The sequence below is a fragment of the Dendropsophus ebraccatus genome, chromosome 5 (assembly GCF_027789765.1).
Source record: "Dendropsophus ebraccatus isolate aDenEbr1 chromosome 5, aDenEbr1.pat, whole genome shotgun sequence".
In the NCBI taxonomy this organism is placed as follows: domain Eukaryota; kingdom Metazoa; phylum Chordata; class Amphibia; order Anura; family Hylidae; genus Dendropsophus; species Dendropsophus ebraccatus.
Genome location: NC_091458.1, coordinates 20,972,496 through 20,991,801, shown reverse-complemented (window position 1 = coordinate 20,991,801; position 19,306 = coordinate 20,972,496). Strand labels below are relative to the sequence as shown.

Here is a 19,306-nt window from a genome sequence, read left to right as displayed (position 1 = left end):
CAAATTTCTGCTACAAATCTATAAGCCTCATGAGGTATATATCGATAATTCGAATAATTTTCAAATTTTCTTTTGTTTTTCTAGCCTAAAAAAGTACTGATATTCTGTGCCATAACATTTTTTTTTTAATATGTCACTCCACATTTTTCCAGGTTTTCTTGGCTTCAGAACTAGTACTTCTGTTATGCGTCGTTTTCTCCTTTCACTAAATCCGCTTCCTACTACATATATATATATACATATATATATATTATATATATATATATATATATATATATATATATATATATATGGCTTTTTACTAGTGTTATATTTTGATATTGTCTCATTTCTGGATCAAGTAGTTTTTCTCACTGTGTTTTTCACATTGTAATATTAATATATATATTTTTTTTTCTTATCTTCTATCAAGCTTTTATTGTCCCCTTTTCTCATATTATTCATTCAAACTTCTTTACATCTCCTAGCACATATCTGTGATTCATCTAAGATCCAAGTCCTATCCTTCATTTTCTTATTCAGCTCCATTACAGTTCCCTATGTTTCACTCCAGTCTTCAGGTTTCCTCAGTACTAGATTTATTCTCTGTCTGTGCTGCTACTTTAGGGGCTTCTCTATCTCCTCAAATTTAGTTCCACCTTATTTTTACATTGCACCCATTCCCTTCATTGTCAGCCCCCATAGTGAGGTCTCCTATGCAGGTTAATGGCGTCCTGGAGACTTCACGGCACCACAAAATACTAAAACCCTGCGTGTACAGCAAACACAAAAAAATGGCGGGAAACGGCGCCTCACAGCGGCCCCCATCCCGCTCCAAGCCGTACTGCCGCCTCACTAAACTGTCAAAACTAATCTTTATCTTATCTACTAAATGTTTTTTCAACGATCACTCGTGCTTCAGCATTGTGGCGCCATATGAGAACGCCAGGACACAGGAGCCAGAACCATTCCCTCCCTTCCCCTCAGCAGCAACCCGACAGACTGACGAAACTGAAGAAGAGGCCGGAGTCTTATTGGTCGGTAAAAGGTCACGAGGTAACACTGGAGGTTTATTGGTGAATTAGAGGTCACATGGTACGATAGAGGTTGTTTATTGGTGGAATGATAGTCACATGGTAATACTAGATGGTTATTGGCCGCTTGGAGGCCACGTGGTACTCTAAAGATTTATTGGCGCAATGAGGGTCACATGGTACACTTGCGGTCGCCAGGGACGCTGCTACTCGAAACGTCATGTCGCGCCGGTCACATGACTGTGATGTCATCAGCGCGCGCCCTGAGTTTTTTTTTTTTTTATTAGAAAGTGATTGTAGCCGGGTTCGGTGATCGGTAGATCATGTCTGGGGGACCGGCGGTGCAGATCAGCATCGAGTCTTCTGCGGAGAAGCAGGTGCAGGAAGTGGGCTTGGATGGCTCGGAGACCTACGTGCAGCCGCTGTCTATGTCGCAGAACCTGGCCCGCCTGGCGCAGAGGATAGACTTCGGGCAGGATTCTGATGAGGAGAATGGAGAGCTAGTGGCAGCCCGGGAGAACGACTGGGTGAATCAGGAAGAGGAGGAGGAGGGTGAGTATGCTGCTGCTCAGTGTGTCTCAATGTCCCAGCCTTACATTAAAACTACAGCTCCCATCATGTCATGTCAGCCGCAGGAGTTGTGGAGATCAGACTCTGTCTTATATTTCCTGCAGTATATGACCAGTGAATGTCTTATTACATACAGTAGTTGTAGTAGTAGTAGTACATACAGACTCCTGGCACTGCCACAATTTACCAGCATAGCGCCCCACTCTTGCTAATGGCCGTGTCTGGTACTGCAGCTTACCTGTGGTCGCTTCAGGAATAAGCTGTAATACCAGGCACGGCCACTGCACAATGCTGGGCGCTGTAGCTGGTAAATAATAAGTAAGCCGACACTCTTGCCGGATGATGAGCGGCGGTGCAGACACTCCGACCCCCCACCATTCTGTTATCCATTACCGATTATTATTCCTTTAATTGATACATTCCCATCTCCAGGCATCGAAGGTTATCAAGAAGCTAAAAAACCGAGACAGCAATTTGTGTCATTACTATTGACATTAGTGGGAGTTTTGTAAGAGGTGTCGCTTGTGGTTCTGCGCTGTGTATACAACCAGTACCAGTCAGTACAATTGTGCTAATATGCTTCCCAGAATCATGGTATAAAGCAGGGAGGGGCAACCTTTGGCCCTCCAGCTGTTACAAAACTACAATTCCCATCATGCTTCGGCTGCCCAGGCATGATGGTAATTGTAGTTTTACAACAGCTGGAGGGTAGAAAGTTCCCCATCCCTGGTATAGAGGTACTGTGCAGCCCCCAGAGGCCTCCAGCCGCAGCAGCTTTAGTAAGAAGAAAAGTACTTTTATTCTACCGCATGAGGCTGGGAGAGGCCGGCAACTAGTCATCTGGGCAGGGAGCCACCTGTGACCAATCACAGCTCTCTGCCTGTCCAGAGAAAACAAATGGTTTTTAATTCAACTGTCTAAGTTTTATATAGATTTCTAAATAACTTCTATTAAAAAATCTCCAGTCTTCCAGTACGTATCAGCTGCTTTATGTCCTGCAGGAAGTGGTGTATTCTCTCCAGTCTGACACAGTGCTCTCTGCTGCCACCTCTGTCCATGTCAGGAACTGTCCAGAGCAGCAGCAGCTCCCCATAGAAAAACTCTCCTGTTCCTTGGACATGTTTATTTTATCTTTTTGTGTCTTACTATGATGGTTTGAGACATTTATCATATGGCTTACTGTTGTGAAAAATTCAATAAAAAAAAATTATAAAAAAAAAGAGAGAGAAAACCTCTCCTCCTTTTTACTTTCTTGCAAAAACAGCGACTCCCCCCCCCCTTCCATTACCACCACCCCTGCCCTCAGATTGTGTGCGGTATTACAATTCAGCTCCATTCATTTTAATGGGACTGAGCTGCAAAACCCCACACAAACTGAGGACAGGAGAGAAGCTGATTCTGCGTAACCCTTTTTATACAGTTCACATCTCATAAATATGTATGGCAGTGACACTCTAGAGACATTATAGTCATTTATATTTTCTTATCACTGATATTGATTCTAATCCCCTTCAGGTTTGGTCAAATTCCAGCCATCACTGTGGCCTTGGGACTCTGTAAGGAACCATCTACGAGGGTCCCTGACTGAGATGTGTGTGCTGTATGATGTGCTGACCATAGTGAAGGACAAGAGGTACATGCATCTGGATCCCGTGTCCCAGGAGTCGCTGACCCCAAAGCAGGTATTCAGTTGAAATCGATGCAACGGCAACCAATAAAATATTTCTCGGCTTATCTCGGGCCCCCCCCCCCCATTCCTTTGAGATGGGATTCACATAAGCATAATACTGCAGCATTTTTCCATCTATATTAGGGCTACAAGTTCTGGCCTGATGACCTGAACTGCCAGCTTGGGTCATCCTATGGATCGGCCACGACACGCAGACATAATACAGATGTAACTGTACATCCCTACACTGCTAGTGGGCACCCAGCATCAAAGGGGCTTTCCCAAGATTTCAATGATCACCTATTCCCTGAAGAATCATTAAGGCTGTGAAGAAAAGGCCCTTGTCCACACTCTGGTTACATGTGAGGAAAGTCTGAAGAGGTTTTGCTTTTAGTATTTCTTGTGTTATTGGAGGAGACAGCACCAGTGGGTATAGGCTGCTGCCACTAGGATGCGACACTGGATACTATCACCGGGTTCAGCAGTAAGGAAATTTGCAATGAATTGAACCCTTGAACCATTCGCTTTATATACTTATATTCTCTTTTCAGAATCAGCACGGTTTACTGCTGGTTTCTAAGCGGAAATCCCTCCTCAGTGCTGCACAGATTCTCCTTAAAGGAGGCGAGCGGCTGTCAAAGTCTGTGGCGGAGAACCAGGAGAACAAGAGGCAGCGAGACTTCAATTCTGAACTGCTGAGATTACGCCAGCACTGGAAGCTGAGGAAGCTGGGGGACAAGATCCTGGGGGACCTGAGCTACAGGAGTGCAGGTAGATCTTGTATCGTATGGATACAGAGGACACACTAGCGAATGGGCAGTAAAAGTTTGTAGCTGTCAGTCAATCTAAGGGTATGTGCACACTGCGGAATGGCGACGGATAACCCGTCGTGCATTCCGCAGCTCGAACCCACCTGCGGACTGTGGCGGGCGCACGTGTCTCCACCCGTGTCATAGACTTCATTCTATGCACAAATGGATTCCGTCGTCCGTCCAAAGAATGAACAGGAGGCGGAGATGCGCGTGCCCGCCACAGTCCGACGGCGGATGCAAGCTGCGGAATGCGCAACGGGTTGCCATTCCGCAGTGTGCCTATACCCTAAGAGGGCAACTCTGAAGGAAATTCTTGTTCCCTATGCACACATCTATTGCTAAACTGACTGGATTATCCAAGTGATATACCATTGATGACACAGAAACACTTTAGGAAGTTCAGGATGTTGATTCCCTGGTCTCCTACAGATTGTCCGCTATTGGGGTTACAGGTTCTCTCTGATGTGCAGAGTCTTATAGGTTCCATTGGGGGAAAGTATATACATATTAGCTTTTCTCCATAAGGAAGAAAACTGTCTCTATATTGATACCTCCTTGAGCATTATATCTAAAGGCCCTATTCCATGGAACGAATATCGTCCGTATTCGGACGTATTTGCTCCTCTATACGACCCATGGAATAGGGGCTTAAGACTCAGAATGTAAGCCAGTACCCCCTGAGTGACATCAGTCTTACCCAGCCAACTAGCATCCTGCTTTATACTGATAAAAGGGAAGAACCCTGAAACGACTGTCTACAGATGGGTGACTTTCTTTTGAAAGAGATTCTGGTTTGGCTAACATGCCTGATCATGTGTCAGGTCGTTTTTTAGCTTGATGATGTCCTACAGGGTAACTACCTGTAGGTGGTGATAGAGAGCTGGTGATTTTTTCCCTACTGCTCTGTGGAGTTGTAGTTCTTTCTATCTGCTTATTATGACCCATCTGTTCCCTCAATTGTATAGGTTCACTCTTTCCTCACCAAGGAACATTTGAAGTAATAAAGAACACCGACATTGACTTGGATAAGAAAATCCCAGAAGACTACTGTCCTCTGGATGTTCAGATACCCAGCGATCTGGAGGGCTCCGCTTACCTCAAGGTCTGTATTCTCTTGTATTATAAAACCTTACAGGATTGAAAGCTTTAGAAGTGACCCCATCATCCCATAGAGGGGGTCAGGAAGCTGAGATAGTGGACTGATTGACTCAATCTTTACACAAATGCGCTAGAACTAATGTTACTAAGATGTATGTGGTGTTCACAAGTATCTTGAACTGAGGATAACGCCGCTCCTGGTTATGGCTGATGGCCACTGAATATGATTTTAGGCTTTAAACCGGGTAAGTAGACATCTCTTCCAGCTGCAATGTCATGGCCCAGCTGAGTTATTGCCTGTTCTGCCAGTCAGTGAGTGGGCGGTGTCCCACCCCAGTCACTGGCAGAGCGGGCAGTCACTCAGTCGGCTACATGATGTTGCAGCTGGTAGAGCTGCAGGACACTGACGGTTAGGCTAGGTTCACACTGCGTTTTCAGCATCCGTTTAACGCATCCGTTTTTTGCAAAAAACGGATTCATTTGTGTGCATCCGTTTTTCCATTAACTTCCATTATAAAAAAAAAACGGATCCGTTTTTTTTGGCGGACCAAAACGGACCAAAAAACGTTGCTGACCCTATTTTTCTGGACGTTAAAAAAAACGGATCCGTTAAACGGATGCTGAAAACGCAGTGTGAACCTAGCCTTATCAGCTGGACCCGGGAGAGGCGGCACAGGGCAGGAGGATAGGTAAGTGTACTTTGTCTATTATACCTTCCTGTCTTTTTTTAGAATTTTGTGGAACTTCTCCTTTTAATAAGCAATCATGGAAAGAGCCCTTCACCATAAAGAACTACAATTTTTACATTTGTTTGGTCTCCATCTTGCAACAAATGGTGTAACCACACAACTGCATTGGATTTGTTTCAGGTTTCCATTCAGAAGCAGTCGTCAGATATTGGTGACCTCGGCACAGTTAATCTGTTCAAAAGGCCAGTTCCAAAAGCCAAGCCAGGTACGATCTGAGCGTTACATCATGTCTCTTATACATTACAGTGTAGTCTCTTAGACTCCTTAGAATTAACAGAGGAGCTGTCAACTTCTTCCTTAAATGTAATTCTCATAGCAAATGAATGGAGAGGTAGTGTAAATAATCATGTTCTTCCCCACCTTACCAGTGACAAGGAGTGCTGAGGGATCCCAGTTGTCACACCCCTACTAAACACATTCATATCACCTCTCCAATGTATATGGTGAGGCGAGGCAAAAAAACATGTGGTTATTAGAGGGAACCTGTTATGTGTTTCATGCTGCCTGAATCACAGACATCATGAAACAAGGTCAGATTCCCACATTACAGTTTGCTATAATTCCCTCTAAAAGACTAGGATCAGAATGAAAAGTCACAGGCGTGATCCCAGCTGGCTTCTCCTCACCAGGCTTCCTTGATAGGTTTTTGTGTGTGGGAGGAGATCCAGCTGGGACCCCCTTGGTTCTGCCCTGTTTGTGACTTATAGCCCAAGGGAGTTTGTTTCTGCTTCACGTCCCGTAGTTTAGGCAGCATGAAACTGATGACTGGTTCCCTTAAAGTCAATATAGGCCAGGTCTTTAAATGATTAATATTGTAATTTGAGGTACCACTATTATAGATCTGTAGAAGGTTTCAGCCTCTGGATGAAAAAATGTTCACATTCATTGACTGCGGACAGTCAATAAAAACAAAGTATAAGTAAAGTGTCAGAGTTCTGTCCTTCAGTGATCGGGCTGCAGAAAGCTTATACTTGGAGGCCTATGTGTAATCTGTCAAGAGATCGGTGAGCCTGGAACTCCCAGTGGAGGTGTAGGCCGTGATCATCCACGTCTTTGTCCTGTATTCCTTATGGTGTTTGCCAGTCCCCATGTTCGGCTGGTGCCATCTGTTGAAGATCATTGGGCACGCACAATATTGACTTCCCATTATGCTTCCTGATTGCAGGGACGCCGCATTGGCAGACGAAGCTGGAAGCCGCTCAGAACGTTCTGCTGTGTAAAGAAATATTTGCACAGTTGTCTCGCGAAGCTGTTCAGATCAAGTCCCAGATCCCTCACATTGTCGTCAAGAACCAGATCATCTCCCAGCCCTTTCCTGGTAGGTTTTTACATGAATTTTCCAACAAGGTATGATAACATGCACCTGGGTACAATTATCACACAGAGAACATACTGTACTATTCCAAGACCTTAAGCTAGTGTAGGGAGCCTTGGCTCTCCAGCTGTTGCAAAACTACAACTATCATGCTAAAGCTATGGCAGGCATGATGGTAGTTGTAGTTTTGCAACAGCTTGAGGGCCAAGGTTTCCTACCACTGACTTAAAGGGTGCATTCATACGTACAGGATCTGCAGCAAATTTGATGCCGTAGATATCATTGTGACTTAAAGACTAAATGTAGCATAAAATCTGCTCCATCAAATCTGCTGCAGATCCTGTACGTGTGAAGGCACCCTAAGGGTGCCTTCACACGTACCATATCGCTGCGTTTTTAACGCTGCATATTTATTGCTGCGTTTTTGCTGCGTTTTTTACATGCGCGTTTTGATTTTTACATGATTTTCATGTGAAAATCAAAACTCGCATGTAAAAATCGCACCAAAAACGCAGCGATAAAAACGCAGCGTTAAGGGTATTTTCCTACCCTATGCCAAGCCCCAGTATACTGATATCAGTCCTCAGCTTCCAGCCTTTATACTAATGCTTTCTTTAGAACGGAAGCATAGGAGTAATGCCATTACAGCCTGTATTATAGTGCAGTGCCACAACTGGGTGACACTTTAGTTTAAAGGGGTTGTCCAGCGAAAATCTTTTTCTTTCAGATCAACTGATATCAGAAAATTATATAGATTTGTAATTTACTTTAATTAAAAAATCTCAAGTCTTCCCATTCTTATCAGCTACTATTTGTCCTGCAGGAAATGTTTTATTTTCTGTCTCACACAGTGCTCTCTGCTGACATCTCTGGCCGAAACAAGAACTCTGTCTCGGTTTTCCATGAATCCCCATAGAAAACCTCTCCTGCTCTGGACAGTTCCTGTCTCGGCCAGAGATGTCAGCAGAGAGCACTGTGTCAGACTGAAAATAAAACACTACTTCCTGCATGACAAATAGTAGCCGAGATTGCAGGGACGCCGAGGATAATGATCATAATGATTATAATGATCCTGCACCTGCCTCTCATTAACCCCTTTAACACCGCAATCTATAGCGATTGCAGCGTTTAAGGTACTCTGTAACAGGACAGGGTCCTGATCGCTTGTACCGACGGGTAGGGGTAAGCCTCTTATTTCCTTCCTGTCAGATGAGCCATCTATGAATAGAGTCTGCTCTCAGGCAGGCTCTATGCATAGATCACCGATAACACTGTGTAAATAAAGTGTAATAAAAAAAAGTTTGGAAAGTATTTAAAAAAAAAAAATTATAACCCCCCTCCCAAATAAACGTTTAATATACCTCCTTGCCCATAATAAAAATAAATAAACATATTATATATCGTAGCGTGCGGAATTGTCCGATCTATTAAAATAATTATTGTTCTCGCACTGTGAACGGCATAAACAGAAAAAAAACACCAGGATTACTGTTTGTTTTAAATTATTTATCAGAAAAAAATTAAAAGCGATCAAAATTTCTGTTACACCAATATGGTATTAATAAAAAATAGAGATCATGGCGCAAAAAATGACACCCCAACCAGCCTTGTAGGTGGAACAATAAAAGCGCTCTGGCTCTTAGAAGGCGAGGAGAAACATGGCATTAATTTGACCCGGACATCTGTGCATCAATGGGCTTGTGGAGCCTCATTGAAGAGTTTTAAAACACAGGACTAGCCAGATATCCCTCCGGGAAGGACCCAGCTAAGGGGGGTGGCTCCTGTAAGAAAAAGAACACCAAAACCACCATATTATGCATACATCGCCAATACCACTGATCTATGCTATGTCATAGCATAGATCAGTATATGCAATCTAATGATATGGAGCCACCCATTGGCTGGGTCCTTCCCAGAGGGGTATCTGGCTAGTCCTGTGTTTCAAGACTCTTTAATGAGGCTCCACGGACTCTTCTTTTCATGTTCATGTTTCCCAGGGGGCAATGCACCTAGGTTTTTACTGCATTGAGCGCTTTCACTAGCAGCCGGCAGTGTTATCGTTTGGCTTGTCTCTCTGAGATTAGCGATCGGTTTCTCAAAGGACCTGTCACTGACTGATTGGGACCCCCGCAGCATGGTTGCTGGGATCCCGATCACGCGCCGACAGATAGGGGTAAGCCACTTACCTCTGTCCTGTCTGATCTTCGTTCTGTTCGTATAGAAGTCTGAGGGACTTATATGCAATGCAAAATGTGTTAAAAAAATAAAAATAAAATAGTTTTAAAACCTATTCTAATAAAAAAAAAACCCTAAGATTTATATTACCCCCTTTCCCATTATACAAATAAAAATCTTAAGAAAACATAAAAAAATATTACATATCATGGCGTGCGGAATTGTCAGATCTATTAATCTATACCAATATTGTTCCCGCACAATGAACAGCGGAAATGAAAAGGCGGAAAAAAAAAACAGGATTGCTAATTTTTTAAGATTAAATATTAGAAAACATAAATAAAATCAAAATTTTTCTCTTACACCAATATTATACCATTAAAAACTAGAGATCATGGCGCAAAAAAACACCCCAACAAGCGCTATGGCTCTTAGAAGACGTAAAGGCGACATTGCTTCAATTTGACCCGGATATCCGGGCATCAATGACCTCGATCATGAAGGGGTAAAACATAAAAGACTATGATCAGCTGATTGGTTCCTCGGCTGATTGTTGTCTTTATTACACAAGGCAATATCTGCACGAACCGGCCTGATTCAGCAGATATCGCTCTGTGTGATGTGGCCCTCAATGACCGATACAGTGATAGGGGATTGGTAGGGGTCCTAGTATTAATGCACCCACTGTTCTTGAGTACAGGGGTCCCGTGTCCCCTGCTTAAATGGAGTGGTGCCTGCACAGAAAGGCTCTGTTCACACAATGTTGTAATTGAGTGGATGGCCGTCATTTAATGGCAAATATTTGCTGTTATTTTAAAACAACGTCCGTTGTATTGAAATAATGGAAGTTATTTACCGTTATATGGCGGCCATCCACTCAATTTCAACATTGTGTGAACAGATCTTTTCTGTGTTTTCAATCCACTCCTGGTTTTGGTTGCAATATGAGGACCACAATACTGACTGAAATATACTGTGTGTGAACCCAGCCTTACTGAAAGTCATTGAGGCTCTTTCCAAGTCCATTTACCACCAGCTTAGCTTTTCAAAGTGAGCATGGGCTGCGTCTGCATGAACATTTCTGCCCTTTAGTTGTAGCGACCTATGGGGGCCCCGGCACCTGGACCCCCACAATTTAAAACATCCAACGTGTTTATATAGTAATTATTATTCTATTTGCATCCTGCTGTGTGGATGCAGCCCCCTCCCACGCATCTAGAGTAGTAACCTGGCAGTGCGGAGGTTAAGCATGTAGCCTGCATTGTATGTAATTCTATTTCTGCCTCACACTTTATTGCCCCTTGTTGTAAATGAGCTTCCATTGTGTTCACAAGTGGAAAATCCAATGTATAAAAGTGAGAATGCTTCTCAGACAATAGAGAATCCAGCGGCCTCGGCTCTGTTGCAGCGCTGCAGTTATTATACACGGTAACAAAGCATCTCAGGGAGCGACTTACAATCTCCTTAAAATATCTACTTTTCCATGTTAAACAAGCCAATCTTTCCTGCCCTTGTAAATGTAAATGCTGCCTCCCCCGTGGAGCGCTCTTTGTGTGCGGCGCTAAAGCCTTAATATTTTATAGAGTTGGAACATTTTGAGGCTCCTCGGCATAAAGAGAGGCACAGCCAGAGAGCGAGCACATCGTGCCGTTTCCTTGGCAGCCTTTGTACTAGACAAACATCCATCTCTCTCTGTGCACAGGCTGTTCTCTGGCGCCCCACACTTCCCACATTATGGATGGGGCTCGCTTTGTATGCGGCTCCCTCTCTGTACTGTACCGTGCGCGCTGCGTTGGTGCATTGATGGCGAACGTGCGGCATTTGTTCTTCATGGGTGGGTGTGTATATCTAAGCCTCTTTTGATGCATTTCTTTTACATTAGCATGATTCATGAGTTGAGGGAGCACAATAGGAATCTTCTTGTTTTTGGGGATCCAACTACTGAGTCTGAGTGTCGCTGTATTTTTTTTTTTTTTTTTTTTGCAGAAATCAATGGTCCAGGCGATTTTAAAAAACATTGTAATTGGGTTTATTAGGCAAATGTGCCATTATCTGCATTCAAAAAGACTTTCCCCAGGTCCCCCCCCCCCCCCCTCCCTCCTCTCTCTCATTTACTGCTCATTATCAGAAAATCTCCACTTTTTTTACATCAGTCGGGCCCTGTGTAACCTATGGAGAGGGGAGGGTGGAGGAGGGAGATTAGTCGCCAGCAGAGAACAAAGGATTACACCACAGGGAGCCGCTGAAAGCCCCAATTCAGAGGTCAGAGAGGTCAGTGCTGACTTCAGAGGAGATAGCCCGGTGATGTAGCTGTAAATTTACTCTTTGTTGTCCTGTTTTTGTGCCTCATCTCTCCCCTCTCCATTGAGAACAATGAAGACAGGGGGGAGAGCTTCAAACTGCTTTTTCATGATAAAAATGTATTTTTCGGCTAATAAACCCAATTACAAGTCTCTTAAAATCTTTAACATGTTTATACCTTCCATATGTCCGCTTTGCCATTTCTTCCTAACCTGCAGACAATAGAGAGTGGAGGATAATATGCTTGTAGGGTCAGACTACACAGGGTTTGTTTGTAGTCTGTAACCATGGAGACGCACGGGTCTGCATAGAAGCCGTGAACACAAAATGTTAGGTTGAATCAAAACTAGTTACAAGATTGTTTAACGTCTATCGGTCATAAGAAAAAGTTTTGACTGGTCAAAAATTTTGATCGGTTAGGGTCTGAGTGATCAGGCCACGACTGACCAATAGCAAAAACCAGGAGACAACAGTGTTCCCATGGGTTCCTCTCTCTGTTTGCTTTGGCAGTCCGAGTTAGGAAAAGTCAGTGCTCAACTTTTATTTGACCTGAACAGACACCCGATGCAAGCGGGGAGGGGAGCGCATGGCAGCACAGTTGTCTCCCAGCTTATTCTCCTGATCAATCATGGTCTGAACACGCAGACCCTGGCCAGCCAGAACTTTTGATTTATCTCTGTGACATGTCAAAACTTTTTTTTCTTTATGACAAGTAAGCTTTAAAGAGGTGCTGCAGCGGAAAACAATGGTGCCAGATATTTGTAATTTACTTCTATTAAAAAAATCTCCAGTCTTCCAGTACTTATCAGCTGCTGTATGTCCTACAGGAAGTGGTGGATTATTTCTAGTCTTACACAGTGCTCTATGCTGCCACCTCTGTCCATGTCAGGAACTGTCCAGAGCAGTAGCAAATCCCCATAGAAAACCTCTCCTGCTCTGGACAGTTCCTGACATGGACAGAGGTGGCAGCAGAGCGCACTGTGTCAGACTGGAAAGAATACACCCATTCCTGCAGGACATACAGCAGCTGATAAGTACTGTATATTTTTAAATAGAAGTAAACTACAAATCTCCTTAAATTTTTGACCAATTAACCACTCGTACACTGTGATGACACTGATGATCCTGGTCATGCAGAGACTGAACAGTACAATGCCTGTGTGTTTGTGTCCTTATTCTCAGGCCTCCAGCTCTCCATATCCTTTTGTCACTCCACAAACGATAAGAAGTCTCAGAGGTCGTCTTCCGATAAGATAAACCCTGAAGATCATCTGTACGTCCTGGAACACAACCTGCACCAGCTGATCAGAGAGGTGACCCTGGGGGGCAAGCCTTACTGGTGGGGACACGGACTACATCTGGCAATGAATAGGCTTAGTAAGTCAGCCATGTCTTCTTTGTTCCCTCAGTTCCACAAGCAGACGCTAAGTAACATTGTCATGCCTCATCCGGCCAGCGCTCCGTTCGGTCACAAGAGGATGCGTCTGGCCGGGCCTCAGGCCTTTGATAAGAATGAGATTAGTGCCATGCAGCAAAGTGAAGGCCTCCTGGAGAAGATCATCAAACAGGCCAAGCACATATTCCTCCGAAGCAGGTGAGGGCTCACATAGAAGGTGCATGGATTCTGTAATAATAGAGGGCTATCCTATGAGTGATGACCCGTCATTAGGATATGGTCATTGAGGGTCCCAGACCAATCCTGAGACTGAAAGGGAAGCGGCTCTGGTTTAGCACTGTGTCCCCTTCTAAGTTTATGATGCAAGTGAACAGAGGAGGCTGCAGTTCCCTGCATAGCTGGGGGGGGGGGGGGGGGAGATCAGGCAACTTTGCTGGGAAAACACAGAAGGGGACACAACTCTAAACCAGAGCTACGTCGCCTCCGTTCTCCCACAAAAGAGCCAGACCCCCACTGATGATGTGGTGGCATATCCTAATGATAGATGATTGTGTTATAAAATGGGACCACCCCCCACATTTTAAAGAGGACCTGTCACCCCCCCCGTGCCGGGGTGACAGGCTCCTGACCCCCTGCTAGATCCCCCTATACTCACCTAATCGCACGCTCACAGGAGAGTCCGACGCTCATAGAGAACGAATGGGGAGTCCGATGCTCCGTCATTCTCTGTGGGCATCAGACTCTCCTGTCAGCGCGCGCGCCGGGCTTCGGGAGCTGATATCTCCGTGACCCGTCCTCATCAGGAAGCGGGATCCGGCACGATTAGGTAAGTATAGGGCGCTCTAACAGGGGGTCGGGAGCCTGTCACCCCGGCACGGGGGGTGACAGGTATCCTTTAAGCTTTTTGTGTTCTCCCGGATCACATGTCAAAAGTTATTTTAAATGTGTATTTTCATTTTATTTTTATTTTTTTATTTTTTTTAACAATAGGACGGCCCGCACTATAGACAGCCTGGCCAGCAGAATAGAAGACCCCCAAATCCAAGCCCATTGGTCGAGTATCAATGATGTCTATGAGTCCAGTGTGAAAGTCCTAATCACATCCCAAGGTTACGAACAGATCTGCAAGTGAGTGGTCCTATTTCTAGAGTTACACCCCCCCCCATCATGTACACCTGTGACTCTTCAGCTCTTCAGCTTTTGGGAGTTATATTTTCCCAACAGGTAATGAGACACAACTTCTGCCCCTACCTAACCAGACACTGGCAGTTTCCATATGCCGTCCAGGACAAAATCCTGCGTGCAGTGTCATATATGTAGTCTTTGGTGCAGCAATGCTGTCCTTCAGGGACGGTTGTATACCACGGATTAGTTGCAGCATCTCATGTAGTGATTTCCTGAAGAGGATATATGATAGAAATGTATGTGTGCACCGACGCTCAGAGTTATCAGCCCAGCATCATCTGCTTTTTTTTTTTTTTTATATCCTTTTTAGATCAATCCAGTTACAGCTGAACATTGGTGTGGACCAGATCAGAGTTGTGCACAGAGATGGCCGAGTCATCACCCTGTCCCATCAGGAGCAAGAGCTGCAAGACTTCCTGCTGTCACAGGTGACCCTATAGATTAGTGTGCTGCTTAAAGGGGTGTTCCTGTCTCAGCTTGTTATGCCATATCAATATGATGGGGGATAGAAAGCTAGTCGATGGGGTCCAGTTGCCTATCCTGAGAACGGGAATCCATTCAGTCTTTGTGGTGCCACCAAACACCTCCATCATTGCATGCTGCCACTCTTTTCAGTCTTCATAGAATAACAGCTGTATATCCTAAGAGCAGAACATATACTGATAATTCTCTATTGCCTCCTGTGTTTTCTCAGATGTCTCAGCACCAGGTCCTTGCAGTTCAGCAGTTGGCCAAAGTCATGGGCTGGCACGTGCTCAGCTTCAGCAACCATGTGGGTCTGGGCCCAGTAGAAAGCATTGGCAACGCGTCCTCCATAACTGTGGCTTCTCCAAATGGGGATTATGTCGTTTCAGGTATGGGAACCATTGTGTCCCATTTTGCAGTTTTCCTTTCTCTGTGTCTGTCCTCAATACTAGGTCCTGTTCTTCTGAATGACTTTCTTCTTATAGTGGAGGGGTGCACCATTATGTGTGTGTGGGGGGGGGGGGGGGGATTTGTCACAAATAAATGCGCCTGTGTATTAAGTTATAAAGCAACAACAAACCAAGAAAACTCCAGAGGAGAAGATTCTCATCCAATAAGGAAGCATTTTTTTTTTTTTTTTGTTTGTCTGTTTTGTTTTTTCGTCCCCAGCAAAATACATTTTTAAATCAATTATGGTCAGAAAGTTTTATTCCAATTTAATCAAATCCCTTGTTAGTAAGTGTCCTAACAAATTCCTTCTATCAAAAAAATATCAAGTCCAGTAATTATCAGATGCTGTTTGCCTTGCAGGAAGTGGTGTATTCTTTCCAGTCTGACACAGTGCTCTCTGCTGCCACCTCTGTCCATGTCAGGAACTGTCCAGAGCAGAAGAGGTTTATCTATGGGGATTTGCTACTGCTCTGGGCAGTAGATGACATGGACAGAGGTGGCAGCAGAAAGCACTGTGTTAGACTGGAAAGAATACACCACTTCCTGTAGGACATACAGCAGCTGATAAGTACTGGAAGGCATGAGGTTTTTGATAGAAGTAATTTACAAATCCTATATAACTTTCTGACACCAGTTGATTTGAAAAAAATAAAATAAAAATCCCACTGGCGTACCCCTTTAAGATTTTTTTGCCCCATCCATTGACCTGGTGTGTAATCAAGGTTCAAGATGTGTGTTTAGACCCCACCAATAGCAAGAACTTAAAGTGTCACTGTTGTATTTTTTTTTTTTTTTTTTTTTTTTGCTGAAATCAATAGTACAGGCGATTTTAAGAAACTTTGTAATTGGGTTTATTAGGGAAATATGCCATTATCTGCATTTAAAAAGACTTTCCCCAGGTCCCCCCCCCCCCTCTCTCTCTCTCTCATCTACTGCTCATTATCAGGAAATCTACTCTTTTACATCAGTCGGCTCCTGTCTGTTCTATGGAGGGGGAGGAGGAGGGAGATTAGTTGCCAGCAGAGAACAAAGGATTACACAACGGGACCTGTGTGAAAGCCAGTATTCAGAGGTCAGTGCTGACTTCAGAGGAGATAGCCCGGTGTTGTAGCTGTAAATTAACTCTTTATTGTCCTGTTTTGGTGCCTCATCTCCCTCCACCCCTCCCCTCTCTATAGAAAACAATGAAGACGGGGGGGGGGGGGGAGCTTCAAACTGCTTTTTCATGATAAAAATGCATTTTATGGCTAATAAACCCAATTAAGGAGTTTCTTATAATCGCCTGGACTATTGATTTCTGCAAAGAAAATTTAAATGACAGTGACACTTTAAAGGGGAGAAGTGTGTGCTGAGCGTGTTCTCTCCCAGCTTTGTCTGCATAACGGAGACGGACTCCCAATAGTAGAACTATGGGACAGTTTCCATTCCCACACACAAAGAAAAAAGAGGCACTCGAATACTTCTTCGAAATTGTCCAATGATCAGCCGGGGTTGGAACATCTAGACCTACTTTTAATGTATTTTTACAATGTGCTAAAATTCTTTGGAAGTGACTGGTGTTCTATCAATGACGCTTTAGCCTGTCCTACTAACTAGAAGAAAAGCAGTGACATTGGACCGACCCGTGTATATAATGAATGTGTATGTGTATGTCCGTGTTATATTATTATACAAGTCCTAGAGTGTCGGCTTTTGTAAAATATTTTGCCAGGGGCCTCCCCAAATGATGACCTTTATCTGACAGCCAACAACCTTTGCCATAGGAGAAATGAATGGCTGATTCTCTCTAGTAATCATGTGTGGATTCTTCTCACCAGCGCCTGTTTGGCCTCCACAAGTCTCTTCTGTCAGAACCAAATACAACATGTTCTGTATGAACTGGAAGTGAGAACGGGGCAGATTCCAGAGTAAACTGCTCTAGTCTTGTCCGGTCTGTGTTGTTGCAGCGCTGAGCTGTATGCGGCTTGTTTCTGGTGGTGCTATATACTGCACAGTCCTGTACACATCACAGCAGGGAAGATCTGTGCCTCTCCAGGACCTGCTCATGGCCTCCGCAGCCTCCAGGCATATACAGAAAGCCTCCTGTCATTAGCATAACCTAGACGTTACTCCTATCATCAGTGTGACATGTACAACCCACATACTCATAGACTATTGACCTATATAATTGTTCATGTGTCTGTGATATGTCTGTCTATCTGTCTTGTATCTATCTATCTATCTATCTATTTATGTCCTATCTATCATCTATCTATCATCTGATCTGATTGTCTCAAGTATCTATTTGCAGTCACCTATTCATCTAATGTATAATCATAATTCACTGACCCTATAGCCGCCCTTACACCTTAGGACCCACAACCCTCTAATGTATAAGGGGACCTCCTGAGAGAAGGATTGGGGTATTAGACTTCAACGCAGCCAATTCTTTAATGGGTTTGTTCACCAAAAAATGTTTTCTTTTTAATCAACTGGTGCCAGAAAGTGATATAGATTTGGAATTTACTTCTATTAAAAAAAATCACGTCTTCCAATATTTATCAGCTGCTGTATGACCTGCAGGAAGTGGTGTATTCTTTCCTGTCTGAAACGGTGCTATCTGCTGCCATCTCTGTCCATGTCAGGGACTGTCCAGAGCAGGAGAGGTTTTCTATGGGGATTTGCTGTTGGTCTGCACAGTTCCTGACATAGACAGAGGTGGCAGCAGAGAGCACTGTGTCAGACTGGAAAGAATACACCACTTCCTGCAGGGCATACAGCAGCTGATAAGTACTGGAAGGAGTGAGGTTTTTTATAGACGTAATTTACAAATCTATGTAAGTTTCTGACACCAGTTGATTTATCAAATCGCCATAGAAAAGAATATCACTTCCTGCAAGACAAGACTGGAGATTTTTTTAATAGAAGTAAATTACAAATTTCTGGCACCAGTTGATTTTTTTTTTGTGAACTACCCCTTTAATTCTCAGTTGCACAGAACAATGTAAGTGATAAATTATTCCGTTCAGCTTCTGTCTCACTAGTTTAGGCCACCCTGAGATAGGACGCCATAAACCTACTGACAGAGTCTCTTTAAATGGATTTCATATTAAAGGGATTTCACTGTATGATGGAATTGGTTGGTGATGTGTAAGCTGCAGCTATTATTACCTCTCCTATATCCTATACGTAGTGCGCAACGGCCCGGAGAGTGGCAGCAAAGTGATGGTGCAGTTCCCGCGATGTCAGAGTAAGGAGCTCCCCAAGAGCGATGTGCTGCAGGACAACAAGTGGAATTACCTGCGAGGACCCTTCAAGGAGATTCAGTGGAATAAAATGGAGGGGCGCAATTTTGTATATAAGATGGAATTATTAATGGCAGCGCTGACCCCGTGCTAGCGCGTAGATGGCGGCAATATTCCCAGGATGCACCCAGTGGATGAACTGTATGTCATTACAATAAACAAGTGTTTTTTTTTTCTAATTTTCTTTTTCCGTCCTGTATGTATAGGGGGGGGGGGGGACGACACACAAGTCCCCATTGGTTCCCAGCGAGTTTACATTTTCAAGTTCAGCCAAATTGGGAACTATATAAAGTTCTATGAACATTTACTACTACAGAATGAAAACTTGTGGGATCTAGAATTTCCAGTCCGATCAGATTTTATTCGAATAAACTTACTGCTAAATATATCACAAAACACATGACCATATACTACTAAAGGGCGCGTCCTCCGCAAGATACAGGAACGTGTGTCACCCTGACATGGGATGCGCTTTAAGGTGACGCTGCATTTGTGGTGAATGTCCCAGAACCCATCAAGAATAGGGATGCAGGTGTATACAGTGGTGTACAGCAGTGGCTGCCATTCATTTCTATGTGTTATCAAATCCCAATAAAGACGGTATCTAGCTTTGGAAAAGTATGGCTGCTTTCTTGTATAATCAGCGCCACCCCTGTCCTCAGGCTGTGTGCGGTATTACAACTTGGCTCCATTCACTTCAATGAAACTGTGCTGCAATACCACACACCCAAATCGAAAATAAAAGCGGCGCTGTTTCTGAGTGGGGGACTTGGGGTCCTATTACATGGGCCAATCAATACTGTAAACGAGCGCCAATCTGCTAG

The 19,306-nt window shown here is 44.0% G+C and overlaps 1 protein-coding gene across 1 annotated transcript; it reads left to right on the top strand.

Annotated features, from left to right (window-relative positions):
• The first annotated feature begins 1,239 nt into the window (after window positions 1-1,239).
• On the top strand, window positions 1,240-18,657 carry MED17 (mediator complex subunit 17). Its single transcript, XM_069971986.1, has 12 exons — window positions 1,240-1,565; window positions 3,099-3,265; window positions 3,804-4,023; window positions 5,030-5,166; window positions 6,032-6,116; window positions 7,077-7,229; window positions 12,885-13,015; window positions 13,112-13,296; window positions 14,089-14,226; window positions 14,594-14,711; window positions 14,978-15,137; window positions 18,371-18,657. The coding sequence occupies exons 1-12, from the start codon at window positions 1,337-1,339 to the stop codon at window positions 18,574-18,576; spliced, it is 1,929 nt and encodes a 642-aa protein (XP_069828087.1). The 5' UTR covers window positions 1,240-1,336; the 3' UTR covers window positions 18,577-18,657.
• Window positions 18,658-19,306: the final 649 nt, after the last annotated feature.